This window comes from Thermobia domestica, chromosome 18, assembly GCF_964235325.1.
Source record: "Thermobia domestica chromosome 18, izTheDome1.hap1.1, whole genome shotgun sequence".
Lineage (NCBI taxonomy): Eukaryota > Metazoa > Arthropoda > Insecta > Zygentoma > Lepismatidae > Thermobia > Thermobia domestica.
In genome coordinates, this window is record NC_137471.1 from 126,886,655 (window position 1) to 126,906,833 (window position 20,179).

At 34.7% G+C, this 20,179-nt stretch overlaps 1 protein-coding gene across 7 annotated transcripts in view; it reads right to left on the minus strand.

The window, feature by feature from the left end:
* Positions 1 to 3,122: 3,122 nt before the first annotated feature.
* Positions 3,123 to 20,179, minus strand: part of LOC145674775 (uncharacterized) — a 163,601-nt gene continuing 146,544 nt past the window's right edge. For all 7 annotated transcript variants that reach the window (XM_081744974.1, XM_081744976.1, XM_081744979.1 and 4 more), the window contains one exon: positions 3,123 to 3,956. In XM_081744974.1, the coding sequence (XP_081601100.1) occupies positions 3,275 to 3,956 (682 nt within the window). In that variant the 3' untranslated portion in view covers positions 3,123 to 3,274. The remainder of the gene's footprint in view (positions 3,957 to 20,179) is intronic.

Here is a 20,179-nt window from a genome sequence, read left to right on the forward strand (position 1 = left end):
GGACATCGTCTTCATCGTCAGCCTAGACGCACACCATAAAAAGAATTTATAAAATGTTCGAAGTAAAAACTTTTGTTTTTTTTGTAGTAATGAGTTTGGTTTCATGCGGTAATAACTAGCCTTTTACTTATATTATTTCTAATTTATTTGGTCAAGCTTTCGGTACATCTCCCACACAACATGGGTGGTGAAACGTTATTACATTTTTTGTCTTTCAATAACAAAATCACCTCTTATTACTTTTCCATGGTCATCCGAGCACGTTATATATTAACCATATCCGTCAATATCGCCTTTCATCCCTTGATATTGATAGTATAAAGTGCAATACATTAACATTTTATGCGCGCATTTAGTTTTTTTATTTCATGTACCTTTTAGAACTTCCGTATCTTTCACAACATTCTTCTGTACTTGTTATAAATTTTCGACAAAATAGTTTTTTTTTAGAAAAAAACAATGCAAAATTTTTTCAATGGCAAATCCATACAAGTTTTTTGTGCATTGCAATAATGTAGTATGTATTTCTGTTGTATGCCAGCTGTATCATCCCAAGGTCCTTAGTTACACGTGTTCCTTAGTAACCTTTGGAGCAGATGCAGTACAGCGATCGAACTTCGTATAACATTGTCCTTTCTCGTAATATATCAAGCCTTATTTAAAATTTTAAATTTGTTTTATAATTTAAAACAAAATACCGAACGTGGAATTTTATACGGTTGAGGCTCAGTTGCAAATAAATTATATTTCCTTGAAGCGTCTCAACTGTGTAAACATGTTTATGAGTTCTTATTTGATTTTAAAAAAGGTCAGATGGAAAACATACTGGTTAAAGCAGAAAGTCAAGAATAAATTTCTAAGTTCTCCTGGACAAATTGTAAGTCCTATTGTAAGTTGTAAGTCCCATTGTCGTACTATCCATCTATTCTGAACTACTTTTGTTATATTCCCCTATCCCCTGAGTTTACTCCTGTTCTAACCCAAGGGAAATATATGCTTCTAAAATTTACAAGGTTGTTGGAGAGTTAAAAAAAAAAAAAAAAACTCGATTACTCGTTTTTAGTGCAAATTAATCTGCTATCCCGAATTGTATGGTATGACCTTTTCATCTGCTGTACATTGGAGATGTTCTCGGTGGTGGTAAGTGTGAGAAATTCCTACGAAAGTAACGTGTGATATGGAATTCAGTTTTTTATTGTAGGTGATTACCACCGACATGTTTTAAATATAACAGAAATCAGAAATGGCAAGGAATTTTGTCTACGACAGTTTGTACATGTTAGTTTTGTATGTGTTTTTATTTAACACTGTCTTTTTCAGCCTCTGCTAAACTCTTTTTTTTTTTTTTTTTTTTTTTAGAAACGGGAAAAATGAAAAAATATTAAATTTCGGAAACTGGCCTATAAATTTGAAATGGAACTCTACGATGTGAACGACGATTTTTCAATAATACATTTCTAGTTGAGATATTTGATACCGCAGCCTATGACGTCGTAATTTTTTAGCAAAGAAACATCTCAATAAAGGGGAGTAAAAATTTCTTAGTTCAGATGATAGAATTCCATGACCACTATTCGAACCATTTTCCAAATCTTCTTTTTTAACCTTTCTCATAATTTTCAAATCAAAAATAAATGGCAGCAGACAGTTAGGAGGCTCCCAATATATTATCAATGGTTAACCCGATAAAAATCCCACAGTCATCCCGATTGCAGTCAATACGTGGATACTGGTCGTCCAACTAACATCCCATGGACATTTGTGGGCCCAAATTGGAACCTCGTACGACACAAATCGTTTTCCAATCAATATCTTTCACTGGACCCTATATCATCCTATGAGTCGAATCACATCCCACTGTTAACCCACAGTTTACTCTTGGACATCCCGTTGGGGTCTCGTTTTCTCGCGGAAGAACTGTGGATGTGCCGGGAGCAAACTCGGATAATCCCGGGATATCCCGTTATTATTTCCACGATGTCTGATGACATTTTATAGAATAGTTGATTACCAGCTTATTGTTATCCTACGATCCACCCGAAGACATACCTATGTGGGGTATTATCCTGGGGTATTAGCGGACATCTGAATCTCCTGTGGATGTCTTGGGAGTAAATTCGAATAATCCCTTATGTCCCGTCGTCCGTTGCGGGCTCATTCTCGGACTTCTCGTGGACATACTTTTGCTATGTGGGAAATGTTAATACAATATTTGATTTCCGTGACGTAAAAAGAGCCATACTATAAAGGGGATTGTACTTGCAAGCATACGTAACATATAAATGTAAAGGGTCAAAAACTGGTGACAATGTATATGACTCTCATTAGTTAATCTGACGCCAATACATAATGCTACTATGATAGCAGACAAATGGTCTGAAGAAAAGCTGTCAAGTATAACTATGCTAAATAACATTTCATTCAAACTATCTCAAAGGATACCTGGTTTCAGAGATCAAGTTTCATATTCTCTCCATTATATACCACGACACTAGTCAGATATCCTTATAGATAATTGCTAAAAAAAGTGCACCGACCAAAGCAAAATTTGCGTCACTAAATTCGAATTATACAAAATCCTTCACACACTAACTTGTATGTTTTAGCATGTGTATTGTCAAATTCGACCTCTGTCTAAATCTTTGACTGCATATTTGGCATACGTGAGGTTTATCACCTGTGTGTATTAACATGTGTGTTGCCAAATTTGACTTCAGAATAAATCCTCTTCCACACTCTTGACAGCAATAAGGCCGCTCTCCTGTATGTATCATCATGTGCATAGCACAGTTTGAACTTAGACTAAACCGTTTGCCACATTGCTGGCACTTGTGTGGTTTCTCACCTGTATGTACTTTCATGTGTATTGCCAAATATGACTTTCTACCAAATCCCCTTCCACACTCTTGGCATGTGTGCGGCTTCTCGCTAGTATGTGATGTCACGTGTTTTGCTAAATATGATTTTTTACTAAATCCCTTTCCACACTCTTGGCAGGTATGAATTTTCTCACTTCTATGTATTAACATGTGTGCTGACAAATCCGGTCTACGAAAAAACACCTTTCCACACTCTTGACACATTACAAGTCTTTGGCGTCTATGTATTAGCATGTGTGTTGCCAAATTTGACTTCTGACAAAATCTTCTTCCACATTCTTGGCAACTGTGAGGTTTTTCACCCGTGTGTATTAACATGTGTGTTGCCAAATTTGATCTTTTAGTAAATTCCTTTCCACACTCTTTACACTTTTCAAGTTTTTGACGTGTATGTATTAGCATGTGTGAGTTATTTCCCCAGTATGTATTAACACGTGTCCGACCAAACTTTCCTTTCGACTAAATCTTTTTCCACATTCTTCACACTTATGATGTTTTTCACCACTATGTATTAAAAGGTGTTGAACCAAATGTGACTTCTGGTTAAATCTCTTTCCACACTCTTGGCAACTGTGAGGTTTATCACCTGTATGTATTAACATGTGTTGCGCCAAATTTGACTTCTGAATAAATCCTTTTCCACACTCTTGGCACATGTAAGTTTTATCACCTGTATGTATTGACACGTGCCTTTCGAAATGGGACTTACTACTATATCCCTTTCCACACTCTTCGCACCTGTAAATGTTCTTTCCTGTATGTATTAGTTTTTGTTTTGCCAAACACGACCTGCTATGACTTAAGCTGTTTCCACACTCTCGGTAATTTTGATCTTTCTCACCCGTATGCATTAACACGTCTGCTGCCAAATGTGACTTATGGCTAAATCCCTTTACATATTCTTGGGAAGTGTGACCTTTCTTACTTCTATATGGAAGCATATGTCCTGTTGTATGTGATCGATTAAATTCTTCGTAAAACTTCTTGCAAATCTGACATTTGTCATCTGAATGAGATGTTATTTCCTTTTGTGTAATAAAGGTATTCGCTTTTTTGGAAACAGTATGCTTATGGAACCTGTAATAAGTTCAATAAACTAACAAATGGAAATTGACATGAAAAACAAAAAAGCAAGAAATAAGTGGAAACGCTTGTTTGTAATTGCAGTAAAATTGGGAATTTGTTCCATATTATATTTCTTATTACATATTAAATGTGCTGAGTTCCTAGGCTCTCAAAGGTTGTTTTTCATGATGAACGGAACAGAGATCTACGAAGGATGACCCAAAAGAAACCGGACGTTCGTTCTAAAAAAATAATTTGTTACATTTTATATAAAATTCTTTCAGTTTCTATCAAAGTACTCTGCAATAAAATCCGATTCAATGTGATTTATTTCTCCCATCTTATTACCCACACTTTAAAGCACCTCTGGAACTTTTATATTCTCCAATGCGCACTGCGACGTTCTTTTCACAGCCTCTACATCATGATAACCTCTTCCTTTTAGATTTTGTTTAATTCTCGGAAAATATCATCATGGTCAAAACGTTTCGACCACTTTCGATCTGCGTTTTCAAGTCCTGGCTCAAATTCATACGAATGATTTCATCCTGTATGAGCAGGCGAGAAGAAAACTTAGTGGCAATATGTCTCATTTGCAAAATCTCACGCTGGCACGAGCTGCAACTCAGTCCTGCCTGCTTTGAAGTATCATTGATCATGAAACGACGATCCTCGTAGATTTTCCGACAGACTTGCTCGATGTTTTCGTCGTTTCGAAATGATGAAGAGCACACAGAACGAACATGATCTTCAACACTCATGTTACCACACTTAAAGCGCCCAAACAACTAGAAAAATTGTGTGCGGTCATAGTTTCCTCTTTGAAAGCCTGTTGAAACATTTGGTAAGTTTTAGTTTCTAATTTTCCAAGCAGGAAGCAAACACACTCCTTGTTCTTTTGAATCTGCCATAACCGTTTCGTAGGCGGCAGACAAGAACAGTTGAGAAAAACAATAATATGATCAAACGTTAACCTCCTACCCAGACGCCGCTTGGCTAACTAATCTGGGAAGGTGTCTACCAGACACACCTAGCAGAACTCTCTACTACGCCCATGAACGGCACCCTCTTTCAGTCCGGTTTCTTTTGGTTCCCCCTCGTATTGAAATGTCTCTATATTATATCTATCCTTTAAACAATAGAATGTCTTATAATAATATACGAAGTTCTATGTAAATTTATATATATACGATATAAACTTAAGCACATACAAAGGTTCACATGTTAAACTATGGAATTAAAATTACATTATTATAGATGGAAATCGAGACACGAAATCACTGATATCTAAAATATCCTTAACTTTAGTGGCAGGATATTTAGTAATTGCAAGAACAATTTGCAACTTCCTATGCCAAAGCTGTTAATGTAATGACAAACAAAGCAAGGCTATAACCGTTTTTAAAATTTGACACAAAATACATCATTTCATGCAGTGTATCAGTCTCCAATATTATTATTATTATTATTATTATTATTATTATTAATATTTCTCGCAATCCTTTGATACTAAATTTTAATTTACCTAACGATCTTTACGTCTATTGATATATATTTGTGTTGTTACATATGATACAGTAGTTTTCCGGAATCAAGCCTTTTGGGTCTTCAGTTACCAGCAATTTTTCACCTATTTATAAGATACACCTGATATTATGATTGAAGAATTCCACGCTAAGGTAACAAAATATGTTTTCCCCAGCCATCTTCATTGGTTATTATTCTTACAAACTTTTGAAATTTTTAGGGATATCATTCTGTAACGTCTATAGTTTGGCACTCACAGAAATAACTCTAGTATTATGCATTTTCCTTCACCTGATGAAATACCCTTAGAAGAAAACCAAATTTTATAATAGTTTCGCAACACTGCTATTACAGGCTATGTCAAACAACGTCTCTTAGGTGTTATTTGCATCGGGAAAAGTTACAGTGCTTATTCTTTTTTACTTTAAGAGATAAAAGAGCGTGACGAGACAAATGTTCCACTCTGTACATTAAACAATTACATAATGTTGTTACAATTACATTATGAAAGTAAAGGAGATGAAATATTTGAAATGAATTTTCTAGTAAACTTAGTGCCTACTTTTATCTTGGTTCCTAAGTTCTTTTAATCATAATGGGTATCGTAAGGAGAGAAGGATTCAAAATTTACGTCAAAGATTATAATCTCACGAGACCCTTTTGTTAGAGAAAACATAAGGCATAAGCTTATCATTTTAAATTAACTGTAGCGTGCAGTAGTGTTTTGGGAAATACCATATTTAAGAGGGAGATGAGGAATATCTCAGTGCGTATGCTGGCTATCCAGCTAGTCTATCAGTAGCTCAGGAAATGGATGAATCGCTTACAATGAGATTGTACACTGCAAATAGCACTGTCTTTCAACCTACTATTTTATTTTTTTTTTTAAAGAATTAATTTTTTTTTTAAACTGAGGTCCTTATGTGTAACAGAACGGATTTAAATTCTAAAACTAAAGTAAGGAATCTGAAGAGCGGATTACGTTAGGGAGGTGAAATTTAACACATAAAATATGTACTGAAAACCAGTAGGCAAATGATCTACAATTTAAAGATAACAGACAATTTGCGTAGTATCCTTAATAAAATTATGTTATATAAAATCAACACAAAACATACAAACAACCATCATATTATCTGGTACAGTATTGTGACGACAGTTTTGCTAGCATACAAGAAATATAAGGAAAACTAGATTTTTATGCGGATGTAATGAAATGTTATTCAGCTCTGACCCCATACATCTTAAACACAACATATAGACTTATTTCAATGTTTTAAGATGCGAAATGTCATACACTACAGGTCTCGAGGAATAGGACTTTAGAAATCTTTTGAGCCAAAAAAAAAAAAAAATTTCATCATTTTTCTTCAAAACATCATTTTCACGTTCTTCACGTGCCCATTACTTATAGAGTATTTTACTTCTTGCGAAAAATATGTTAGAGAGAATAATCTGTTCCTATGTAATTGGCATTCATATTACGTGTTGCATTCTTGAGATATTTCACTACAATGTTCACGGGACAAAACTTAGTGGACACTTTGTACTAGATATATCTTCGTACTTTTAAGGGTAGTATGAATGAAAAACGAATAGAAGTATGTATATATTTGCAAGTGCCCTACACTGTTTCTTTTAGGAAATGTTAAACACTGAAGAAAATGGAACATACATTTCACCGTTAGTAATTAATGCACATTCAGTAATTAACGAAACTCATTCATCATGTAATTAGTCCGACCCGAAGGATTAGAGCCTCATAAATAAAACATTTTTACTGGTATTCTGGATAAAACCAAGTCACCCGGATTCCGATCGCCATTTTTCATAGGATTTAGATGTATATTTTCTTACCGTTCTTTGATCTACCAAACAGCCAAAATGTACTTTTAACAAGAATTTTACAATCTCCATGCGTACTACTGACGCAAGCTATGTGATCCAACTATTTTAGACATTTTGGTTTCGCTGTGTGTGTATAAAAGCATCTGATCGAAGTCTATAGCCTATTGTGAAGATCAACTATAGATATAGGGAGGTAAATGATCTTTTAATTCAGTTCACGTTAACTTACTCAATATATATATATATATATTGAAAACTCGTCAGCCTTCTTTCCTGCCTGTTAATAACCAACTACATAATACGATAGCTTAGACTATGGACAATTTATTTCGTTTAATGGTGGACTTACCTAATTCAGCTTAATAAAAAGCTACATAAGGGAGAGTAAATTATCCTTCTCTGCAGGCGGTGTTGCATCTGAATTGTTTCTTTGAGAAGCTAACACCCGAACAAGCTAACAGACGGTGTCTTCTCCCTACTCGATTGCAAGTAGTGTTAAGAGGACATACCTTGGAACATACAACTGAAAAGCGTGATATGCCTATTCCAACTTTATTTCCATGACTACAGCAAGAACTATTACTCACGAAATTATTAGAAACCCATGCAGATTTCTCCTACAATGTAAAATCATTATTATTAAGCTTTAGAATTTTACAAACCAGTAAACGTTCGTGACATACATATGAATAGACCATTATTGGGCGGGACGTAAGGATCACAGGTACATGGGGAATTGGTTTCTGGTACCCACAAAATTTTCCTTGAAAAAAAAAGAAAATGCTTAAAACTATACCCAGCTAAGAGAAAGTAAGTTCTGTTTCAGAAAGATTTAACAAATCATGTAGTTTATTTCTTTCAACATTCAACGGACAATTAACGAAAAATTAGTGGAATGAATTAGTTTGTTACAATGACAATGGTCACAGAAATGTCTGTAGCTCGAAGTAACATTAGAGATTAATATTCCAACGACTAAAGTGCCACTACAAGGTGTATATTGAATCGTAATACGTAAGCGTAAAATCCGGTTAGCCTAGGATTACCATATCAAAATTACCAAATGGCAGGATAAACTTCTACTAAGAGCAAAACTTTAAAAAAAATCAATAACTTTTGAAATGATTCTTTTTATCTACCTTAATAGTAAGTTGACTATATAGATGTTGTTTCATTCTCAACGAGAAAATTTCTCATTCAAAACGTGCCCACACTGTCTTCGGTTTTAAAGTAGAGTGGCACTAAACTAAATGTTAGTTTAAGTATATTAAAGTCATATACAAGATTAACACATGGGAATGCTATTCATGTCACATTCGTTTTCATGTTTAGTTGCCTCGTTTCGCAAATAGAAGAAAGAATCCGGCGGGAGATCATGTCGTACGGATTCCACATTAATCAGTAGGTCCGTGTCTCATATAGCCTCGTTGCTCAACTCAAAATCAACTCAATTCAAATAGAAATAACAGAGAAGTCCACTAAGAGTAAGATTGCCACTTACAGCAGTATTAAGTGAAAACAGAAAAGGGCGTATATAATTATACACTTTCAAGACAGGCTGTACCACATTAACACCAACGCACACTTTACAATACCTGGGCGAGATATTACATGCTCACCATACACAGCACTGATTTCACGATGAATGTCCGTACAACTGAACTGTCTAGCACATAGAAATATGATCATTGCACGTACCTTTAATTTGGACTGAAAAACAAGTTGACAAGCCAGTCGACCTAGCTTACTCTGCACACAACACGACGGGAAACCACACAAATTTTCCTCTCGGACGTATCAGAACTTACAGTAGTTTGCCCAGAATTGGCCGCAGTCATGATGCACAGCGTGCTCACCCGGGAAGCTTCTGTCACGTACTTTATGACTAGCCAACAAATATATAAAAACCGAAGACAGATTCTATGTTGGAATGAGATGTAGTTTTTAGTTTCATACAACACACGTTGAAACTTGCTACATGTTTGTTTAAAGAAATCAATTCTTCTTTGAGAAAGAAGGATTAATACATACTTCAAAAACTCGTAACCTGTGATTGTATTCCTGGCGGAGGACAGTCTTACAAAGAAGTTACCAATACCTCTAATAACACTGGCATATTAGATTAGCTATTTCAAATTTTCGGAGTTGAGTGAACTAGTGATGATTTCAAAGAAAGGCCTACACAGAAAATTCTATATTATCCCAAAAGCTACTAAATTTTACTCTTTGCAGATCTCCGATTACGTATGAAGTATATTATCACTATTTTATGAGTATTATTTCGGAGTAAAGCACAATGGGCTTAATGCTAAAATAAATTATATATAAAGCGAAAGTCAGAACGAAAGTTCCCACGTTATAAAAAAAAATATCAAGATGGAGGAATAATGGACAAACTCAAGTAAGAAAAAATGTCTTTTTGATGAAACAGGAAGCTTTAAGCATTTCCAGGGTGACTTTAAATTTCTAACTTTGCTCAAAATATGTGAATATATTTATGTAATTACAAGAGAAGATTGTACTGATCACTACAGTAAAGAGTAATAGAAAACAATCAGAGGCATATTTGAATAAAACATTTTCCTCTACCCTTAATTTGACGTACATTTACGCAACAGGATATATGGATAAGAGAAAAGTAGAAAGATGAAATACTGCCTTGTCTGCAGTGATAAAGCACCATTAATAAGATGGGGAAATAAGACAAATAATCGAAATTGAACAAGAAGCCAAAGAAAATTTAAGGCAATTCGTCCGTACATAACAAAAAATATAAAAATCACATCGAACAGTGCCAATTAAGATTTTAGAAAAAAGTAATGGAAAGGGGTTCCATTTACATACTTGAAAATGGTCTACTCCAAAAATTGGCAATAGGATACAAGATTATATTTGAGGAATCTCTTCTATTAAAATTTTATGAATATATTTCGTTTGAAATTCGTTGTACAGGTAGCCCAATTGGAACGTATGTATTGCTAAACATTTTTGGCGTATGCTGAACAAATGTGCTATTCTTAAACACACATAAACGGTAAGTTCATCCACAACTAATCACAGTAAAGCAAATTATTAGAATAAAATTACTAAATAGGAAATTATACATAATAGTAGGTATAGGGAATAAAGATAATAAAGTAACTTTAATAATCTATTAATAGAGTTACAACGAATGAAAGGAAAATCAATATATATCTTTACCAAATACATACACCAGTTATTGCATACATTTACGGAAAACATAACTTCCACCAATTTTATCACGTATATAGCAATTGACCTTGCCGTGGTAACCAAAAAGAGAAAACAGAAAATTATTTTACAACTCGCAGCATTTTTTTTTTTTTTTTGCACTTTTTTTGTGCGTACGAATCTTCTCCAACGGAAACCAATAGATCGTATAGTACTATCAATTAACCAACTAGATGTAAAAGAATTGCTGGAATTGAATAAATAGTTATCGGGAAAATATCTACGCATATTTAACGCTATATTAATACACACAAACACTGATCGGTATGAACGAAAATTATACTTGAAGATTGAAGATAAAACTGAAACAAAGAAGCAAGCACAAGCCATTGGTTTTAGATCTTCAAAATAAATCTCTTTAATATATATATATATATATATATATATATATATATATGATTCAATTACAGAAAAGTTATACTGAACAAGTTCATCCGCATTGTCGTTGACCTTGGTTAACGATCTACCACGTAGATAGCGTACGCACTTTTGGCGAGGAAGACCAGAATTCGAATTCCGCTCGCAGGTTATATAGATCAAATACCACTTAAAACTATAGTAATATTAATATATTTTCTCACTAAGCTTGAATCCATTGCTCTCAAACAGAGAGGGGTGCACTGCGTTCGGAAATATCCAATTTCTCTACATACTTGTAAGATAATTTAAAAAGAAAATAACTGTTTCAGAATATGATGTACAGAAAAGAAGTAGCAGCAGTTCAGCTGCTTTTTGGCTCACGAATGGTTTACATGAGTTCAGTGATGGGCAGTGGGAATATTCTCGTTGGGAAGGAAAATAAAAAAATGGGAATATTCCCGGGTTTGTTCCCTGCCATATAAATTCCCGGGAAGAAATTTATTACCATTTCTTTACTTTGTTTCCATACTATCAGAAAAAATGAATAATTACTTTATTTTCATTTATTATGTTTTACTTTTAGTTTTAAATAATTTGGAGATTTAAAAGATAAAATTCTTTGAGAGTACTTTATATAACTAATAATATGATATTCTACATTCCATTTCCATTTGCACATGAAAGTAGCAAAGTACTAAGTTACAAATGATGAGAAGGAACCAGTGTGTAAAGTACTGTAGAAAATGTGTAGAAATTGAGATGAAATACTATCAATTAATCCCGAACCACCGTTAGTATTATATATCGGTCTGTGTCCTGTCTCTGACTCGAATTTGTGAAAAGGTCCTCGGATTTCTCTTACATGTGAATTAAGCATGAAATTTCGAGAAACATGTAGGACAAAAGGTCATGTGTGGCAATTATAAATTATAAAACTACGTCAGTATCTTGCAAAATATTGTGACCATAATATGTACGCGCAAATGTTTCTTCTAAGACATAGTAAGATGTGTGTCTTCTGAGAGTTACCCAACGTAACGCTTAAAAGATTAACAGGTTTATTATATCAATAGTAGAGTCAAGTTTAGAAAATCCACTTACATTTAATTGAAAACAGTTTAGCGGTGTATAAGCATATGGACTTACTATACCATTTTTTCACATATTAACTTTTAAACAGCATATTGTAAGTAAATATACAATTATGCCGACTCTCTAAATATCATCAAATATTAATAGAACAACATAACACGCTCAGAATATACATTCTGAAGAATCCTCTGGACATAACAGTAAGAACATATGATAAGAAACGAATTTCCCTTTGAAATCGTAATATAGTAATATAATTCACTTTCTTTGTGTTTGTACATAAATTCACGGAATATTCCCATTCTTGGGAATATTCCCGAAAAATGCCTTCCCGGGAATTTACCCATCACTATATGTATTTTATTGCTTGACTGAAGAAAAAAGGATCCACCATTTATCTTTGGGTTTGCAGAGGGATTTCCTTAATAAGATAGCATTAGAAAGGTTTGCAACGGTAGAAGCGCTACAGAATAAATTAAACACATTGGAAGCAGCTAATGACCTTTTAAGGAAAAGAGAACACGCAGAGCTATCATAAAAATTACATATGTTATACTGCCAGAATAATATACCTAACCTGCATAATACATCCCATTGCCTATCAAACGAACCAAAGTCAATATATCTTGGACAACAGTTATACCATCATCCCTATCCTGTGCAGATGCAACCTGTACACAACCAATGAACACCTATATACCTGGATATCAACAACAAAATAATCCTTCCATGGCAATTCCTCAACCCAACCCTCAAGAAATTCAAACCTCAAGCCAGGAACCTAAGACCGTTTCCTACCAAGAGCAAAATCCTCCCAAAAGTGACCTCTCTAAATTGGCCAATAAAATGGCAGAATAGTCGCTGGTGATAGCCCAAATGAGTTACAAAAGCCATCCAAGAAATATAAAACAAAGAAACAGGAGGAGAAATAACAATAACAACGGGAAGAACAATCAGCAGGCTACGAAAGATCAAATTTTGGTGTGCGCAATATGCCGGAAGCGGGGGCATGGGGCATCCAATTGCTACAAGCGTCAAAAAAACGCATAAGGCAGCCCCTTGACAAGGGGGCCGACAGTTACCATCAAACGGAACGAGGAGACCTAAAAGAAATTAGCAAAAACTATGAAATGTCTGTAATAAACGAACAATCAGGACAATTGGCAAGAAGACGGAAAAATATTGCATTAGAGGACGAAAATAACAGGTCGCATGTAACAATTAAAACTAGATTAGGCCTTCAGAATGCCATAATTGATAGAGGAAGTACGGTTTCCCTATGGCCAGCCCAAATCGTTCCCTCGGGACAAATATAATTCCATTTGAGACAATAATAAAAGGAATTTCAGGCAATAACATTCATTTGAACCGAATAGCATTAATAAAATTTAAAATAGGTCAGACAACATTCACTCATTACTTTAGAGTAATTCACAAGACAATGCCAATAATAATAGGAATCGATTTTCTCCAACGTTCGCATTCCACCATTGATTTAAACAAGAACACAATCTCGTTTTCTAAAAGACTGAGGAAACCGCAGTTACCAGTTCAAAGTACAGAGAATACATTGTCAGCTTTAACGACTCAGATAGCATCACAGACGGATCACAATTGTTTATACCTGACTAAGCAAATAACTTTCTCTCCAAGATCGCATACATATGTACAAGTAACAGGAAAGAAAAAAATAACTGACAGAAAATTCCTATATGTATCTTTGTTTCTTGGACTACTCGAGAAGCATAATTAAATGCCCTCGATCAAGAGACAAACAAGCAAAATGATAATGTTTATTTCAAATACAAATGGCAAAAGCGTAACTGTAAAGAGGAACACGCCAATGGCGGCTCTTGAGGAAGGGCACGAAATCTCTTTTTAACGCCCTAGAAGAACCAGATTTTTTTGACAAAGCATATCAATTTAAGACAAAAGAAGAAACGGAAGAACGTTCAAAGTACACAAAAACACTTTTTAATAAAGAGCTCTTTGACGCCAACCCCGACCTAACCAGAAAACAAAAGCAAGCAGTTTATGACTTATTTAAATATAGAGACGTTTTTACATATGCACCTGATGATATCGGATATTTTAGGGGATACATTCATAAAATCAAAATTTCTAAGTCTGCCGTGTTCCACGACCCCTCCCCAACTATTCCGTTCAATATTAGGAGTCAAGTAGATAAGCAGATTCAAGACCTTATCAAGGCAAACATAATTAGGCCTACTGACAATAATGAATTCTCTTCTCCACTTCTTGTGCTCAAGAAGCCTAATACGAAGGAATTTTGAAAAGTTCTGAATCTGCAGAAATGTAACAGTTACTCCAAATATTTGTTGGTGCCATTTCAAGCAACAGAGAACGTTCTAAACTCTATAAAGGGGAGAACTTTTATAACCACTGCCGATCTTTACACTTCCTACTTCCAAATCTTGTTGCATCCTAAGAGCCGTAAATATATGACTTTCGAGCTCAATCATAATGGAAAATCATACGAATTTTCGAGATGCACAATGGGAGCCAAAACAAGTTCCCAAAGTCTTAGTGTCGCCACGAGAATGATTTTGGATGAACTACCAGAAAGAATTACAAATTTTGCCGAAGATCTTGTTACTAGTTCATATAATTTTTCACAGCACTTGCAGGATTTAGAATTATTATTTCAGAAGCTTAGGAAACACAATTTTCGAGCATCGCCCAAGAATACACACATTGGCTATAAGGAACTTAATGTATTAGGACACCTTGTTAGTGGAGAATCTAGTAAAAATCTCCAAAAATAGCTAAGAAGATACGAAATTTGAAGAGACCGACTACAAAGCGGATTCTCAAAAGCTTTATAGGCCTATGCTCATATCTTAGGACCCACATTAAAGATTTTAAAAATTGAGCCTTTCCAACAGTTAGTAACATCCAAATCTAAATTTAAATGTACAGACAATCACGATGTTCTCTTTGAACAATTAAAAGAAGACATACTAAACGCTCCATCACTTGCTCAGTTTGACGATTCGCTAGAAATTCGCGTCTGCAGTCAAACTCAGGCAGGAGGACTACTCGCCTGCTATGACCCAAAAACACATTGAGAAGGTGATTACTTATTGTTTCCGGAGGCTAACGAAAAGTGAAAAGAAAGCTAGAATATGGCAAAAAGAATGGTACGCTCTCATATACATATTGCGCAAATTTCGCTATTTTCTACTAAATATAAACTTTAACCGGTACGTAGACGCAAAGTGTATTGTGACAATGAACACCCAGCCGGACAAAGTCGGGAAGTGCACAAGATATAAGGTATTTCTAGCTGATTATGATTTTGATATACAATATTTGCTTGGATCCAAACACACAGTAGATATAATCAGTAGGCTAGAACAGGCCCAAGATATTAAGAAAGAAGGTAAAAAAGAAGAAAATGATGAAGAAAAAGGAGAGGGCTATTATGCTTTTAAATCAGATAGCCTTCAAGTTAATATCGAAGAAACAGGAAATAACGAGCCTTTACCGAATGTCGCAAGAGAACAGCGTAAGGATGAGAATTACAAAGACATTATATTCGTTTTAGAAGGAAGGGAGCCGGAAAAGATCTCCACAGTCAGATCAGCAAGAGTTTTTGTCTTAAAAACGGCATCTTATATCGAAAACAAAACCACCCCGATTATGGATTACTACATCTTTTATGCATACCGAAGTCCCTAGCTAATTTGTGGTACACAACCTTCCACCGCCAGGCGACCAGTCCACATTTTGGATTTTTAAAATCATATAATACCACTATCAAAAAATTTTATATGCCATATCTGAAAAACTATCTTGCTCATAAGATACGCACGTGTACAGATTGCCAAAAACCAGAAGAAACTAGCATAAAAGAAACAAGCCAAACTATTACACCACCCGGTGGGAGAGATAGCAACAACATGGATATATGACGAGCTAGGGCCCCTACCAAGCAGAGAAGGAAGAAATAAGTACATACTAGTAGCCACGGAACTAGCCAAAAGATAAGTCATTGCAAAGACAGCAGACACCATAAATGCGGAAAACATAGAGAAATTTCTGGAACACGATATTATCCTCAAATTTGGAGCTTTTACAACATTATATTGGGACCGGCACCCAGTACATGGAGCAACTCGTTTACAAAATTTGGCGCAGAAGTACGATTTCGTCTATAAGTACTCACCCGCTTATAATGATGGTTCCATAGGGTTAGTAAAACAAACTAATTAAATCATACATAATTGTCTAAAGTTTTTCGTACAACAACACTATACGGATTGGGAAAGATGGTTACCGCACGTTATTTTTGGCATCAATAGGTACGTACAAGGACGGATTAAATATTCAGGAAGTTTCTTATTGTTTCGTTATGAAACTAGGACCCCGCCAGAATGTACGCTCGAATCAAGACAACAAATACAATTTGACACAGATAAACTAGCGGCCATCAGGAAGAAAGTACGAAACAACCTGGAACAGGCGTATAACAGACAAAAGCAGTTTTACGATAATCGCCATAAACAAACAACTTATAATCCAGGGGAATTTGTTTTGTATATTATCTCAAAATGAAAGTAGGTTTACACGAACATTTCACAGTTCACTACGACGACCCGGCACGCATCCTGGAGAAGATTAATTCAAATTTATATCGAGAAAAATTACCGTCTAAATTCAAGGACAGAATTCAAGAAATTGCGATCGACCGCTTAAAACCATTTTACGAGGACCAAACAGAGGGAAGACAAAATTAAGGAGAAAGAGGCACATATCCAAAGAGAAGAATATAACAAAATTCCTAGTACTTACCGGGAACAGAAGAGGAACTAACACCAGAAGAAACGAAAAAAAAGGGATAGACTGACATAAATTTGCACTTCTTTATTTCAACTATAAACTATATCTCATTTTGTTATTTAACTTCGTTACAATTTCTGTTTCCGTTCTCGCAAAATGCAAGATCAACATTTTTTTCTCTTTATTTTTTAGTTTCAAAAGTCATTAATCCTTACAAGTTCGAAATACAATGCTTTCTTGTCTCCAACATCACTTCTTCAATACGAACGTATATGAATGCTTATTACGTCACTTCTCCTTATACAGGATGTTCATAAATTAAGGCTCCTGATAACATTATACACAGTGACCAGAAATTCACATTCTCTACTTTTCTCTTTTTTAAGAAAAGAAGCTATTAAATTCCAAAACTGATTCTTCTTTTTTCATTCGTTCTAGTAATTCAATTGTGCCTCACATTTCATGAGCCCCGCTACAAAACTGAAATTAACCAATTGGCTAAACATACCTTCACCATTAGGAAGACTCAATTCACTGGCGCCTACTAATACTACGAACGAGACTCCACTGATAGAGACTAACCGTACCGGATGTTACCGATCCTTAATAAACTGATATATTTATTAACAACAGTGATGACACTTCTATCCACTTTGAGGGAAATGATAAACTGTTTTTGACCCTGCTCATTTGGGACAGAACTACAGTGTTATTACCATTATGTGTATATTTCACAAAAGTTTTTCATAGTGATGTTGGTGTATTATAGTGTTTATAGTGTTTTCTTGTGTCTAAACAGTATCAATGTGTCAGTGTTGGTGCAGTTACCTTTTACTAATTACAACTGTGTATTTTCTCAAAATAATGTTCAATTATATTTTTTCCAGTGTGTGGGGGGGGGGCAAGGATCCCCACATTACAACAGAAGAACGTGTCAACTCAACACGTGCTATTATTTACAAACAACATAGCAGACAGCAAGTCAACGCAGAGGAACGCCGAAACCAGACGGACCTCACGGAAGGACCCGAAGAGGACAAATAAAAGGAGAAACACCAAGGGACCCAGCATCAGTCGACCAACTGATCGCCTAACCTTTACCTTCCTATGTCGCTGTGGACTAAGAGCACCTTTTCCTTACTCTATGTCGCACTGGGCTAGGGATCCATCTTAAACTTATAATCCAAGCCTAACCTACAACCTGCCAACGTATTCTGGAAATTGCCATGAGTGGAAGGGGCAACCGGCAAAACATTTAGTATTCCTTCACTTGGTCATTGAAGAAGAGATATTGAATTAGAGACACTTGTATTTATATTATATTATATTCTGTAATAAAATTGGTGAAGGGGGGAAAAGACAACTGGTCTATCATTTGACTCTACCTTAACGGAGGAAAATCCATACAGTATTATTTACAAAAGTTTTGTTAGAATTAATATTGACAAATTTAAACATTTGAAAACTCGGAATTATTTAGTACTAATTTATTTGATTTGCATATTTAGAGAACAATTTATTTCGTTTCTGTGTAATGTGCGAGTAAAGAAGAAAATGGACAAAACATAAAATTTTCATTTCTAAACAATTTCTATTATGAATAAAACAATTTATTGTATAACAAAGTTGAAAAATTTGAAGTATTAGCCAGCACCTTTCCTAGGAACACCAACTGGATGGGATAATTCTTGCGAAGAAATTATCTTCTTCATACAGCTAAGAAAGGAAAGCCAGGAGTAAGGAAAAGAACACAACTTATGGATGATTTGAAAAAATATAAGAAAATATTTTGTTTTAAAAGAAGAAGCTGAAGATCGAAAAACGCGGAAGAAACATTTCCAGATCCAAACAAAAGTAACAAAAACTCGTTACATCTAGGGCCTTCCAAACGACAGAATACTTATTATTATTATTATTAATAATAATAATAACTAACCGTACGTGCTCCAAGGGTGCAGTTTACTACGTACTCTTAGCAATAGTCATTTACCATGTCTGGTATATATAAAGTTAGTATTGTGCTAAATTTAGATATTTTACTCGTTCAATGAAATACTAATATATTCACCGAAGTCCCGCCTAGAAAATGTAAATAACCAACATCTTTCGAGATTAAATTGATATATCCTCATGAAAGGTGTAAGAGATATGAACCTCAAATATACACTGAAAATAAACAATCGATATTACTCTTATCACCTGGAACACTGAAGGTTAATATTGTGTTACAGTTGAAACTTTCATATTTCAATACCCATCGGGCGTAAAGAAAATATTAAAACTTTGTCTAACATTTTCAATACTTCAAATGAAGGAACAAACAATAGTAACATTACCTTGAATATAAATTTAGTAACTATTATTTAAACGAATCTCTGCGAATACAGAAGTTTAGTGAACTAAATTATTTGAATTTTTACGCAATGTACCTAAAAATCCATGCAACACTTAATCTTTTGTATTTAGAGTCAATATATTTATTTGAAAATATTTAAGTTTACACGTTATGAAGGGCTCTGGATTATTTAGGTAATGTTTGTATCCGAGACAGTGTGGATCAATGAAAACTTCACACTTGATATATTCAGTACGTCCTACCACAAGTCACTAAGCCCAATATCTACCTCAACCTTCTATGATCTACTATATCCTAACACTCTTAACAACTTTTGTGGTCTACTTACCTACTGTAGTCCACGTCTAGGCAAAAAATGCAGAAAAAGGATATATATATATATATAAATGTGTTACCATTTCTTTTGTGTTTTATGTAAGTCTAGTACACGATTTTATTGAAATTTACGTAGTGAAACAGAGAAAACAAAACAGCTGTCATTTTGTTTTTTTTCAGAGAGGGAATTCCTATGGTTAATCATTTAAACGTCCCCTCCTTTCACGGTAACGGGATACTAGACTATTATGATATAAGCAGAGTTGAACATTGGTTATAGCTGGTCAAAACGCAAGAGCGACAAAACTACATGAAGCAAAGTTCTTGTGATGCTAAAATCGGGAGGCTATTTAATGCACAAGTCTGCCACTGTCGTTGAAAGTCTTAGATAATTTCATTTTTCTTGAGTGTCTTTTATATCTCCCAGTTTCTATCAAAAGCCCTCTGTCTTATTTCTCACGCTAACATAGATATCAGATACCTTTCTTAGTTGTAAGCAGAAACGAAAAATGTCTATATATAATCACCAGATATCTCTTACCATTTTGATTTATACAGAACTGACATTCTTCCTGTGCGCAATAGAAAAGAAACAAACATCAGTCATCTAACTATGGAATCTGATTCTAGTAAATAACGGTAATAACGGTAAATAACTTAAGCAACAGATATCTGACAAATA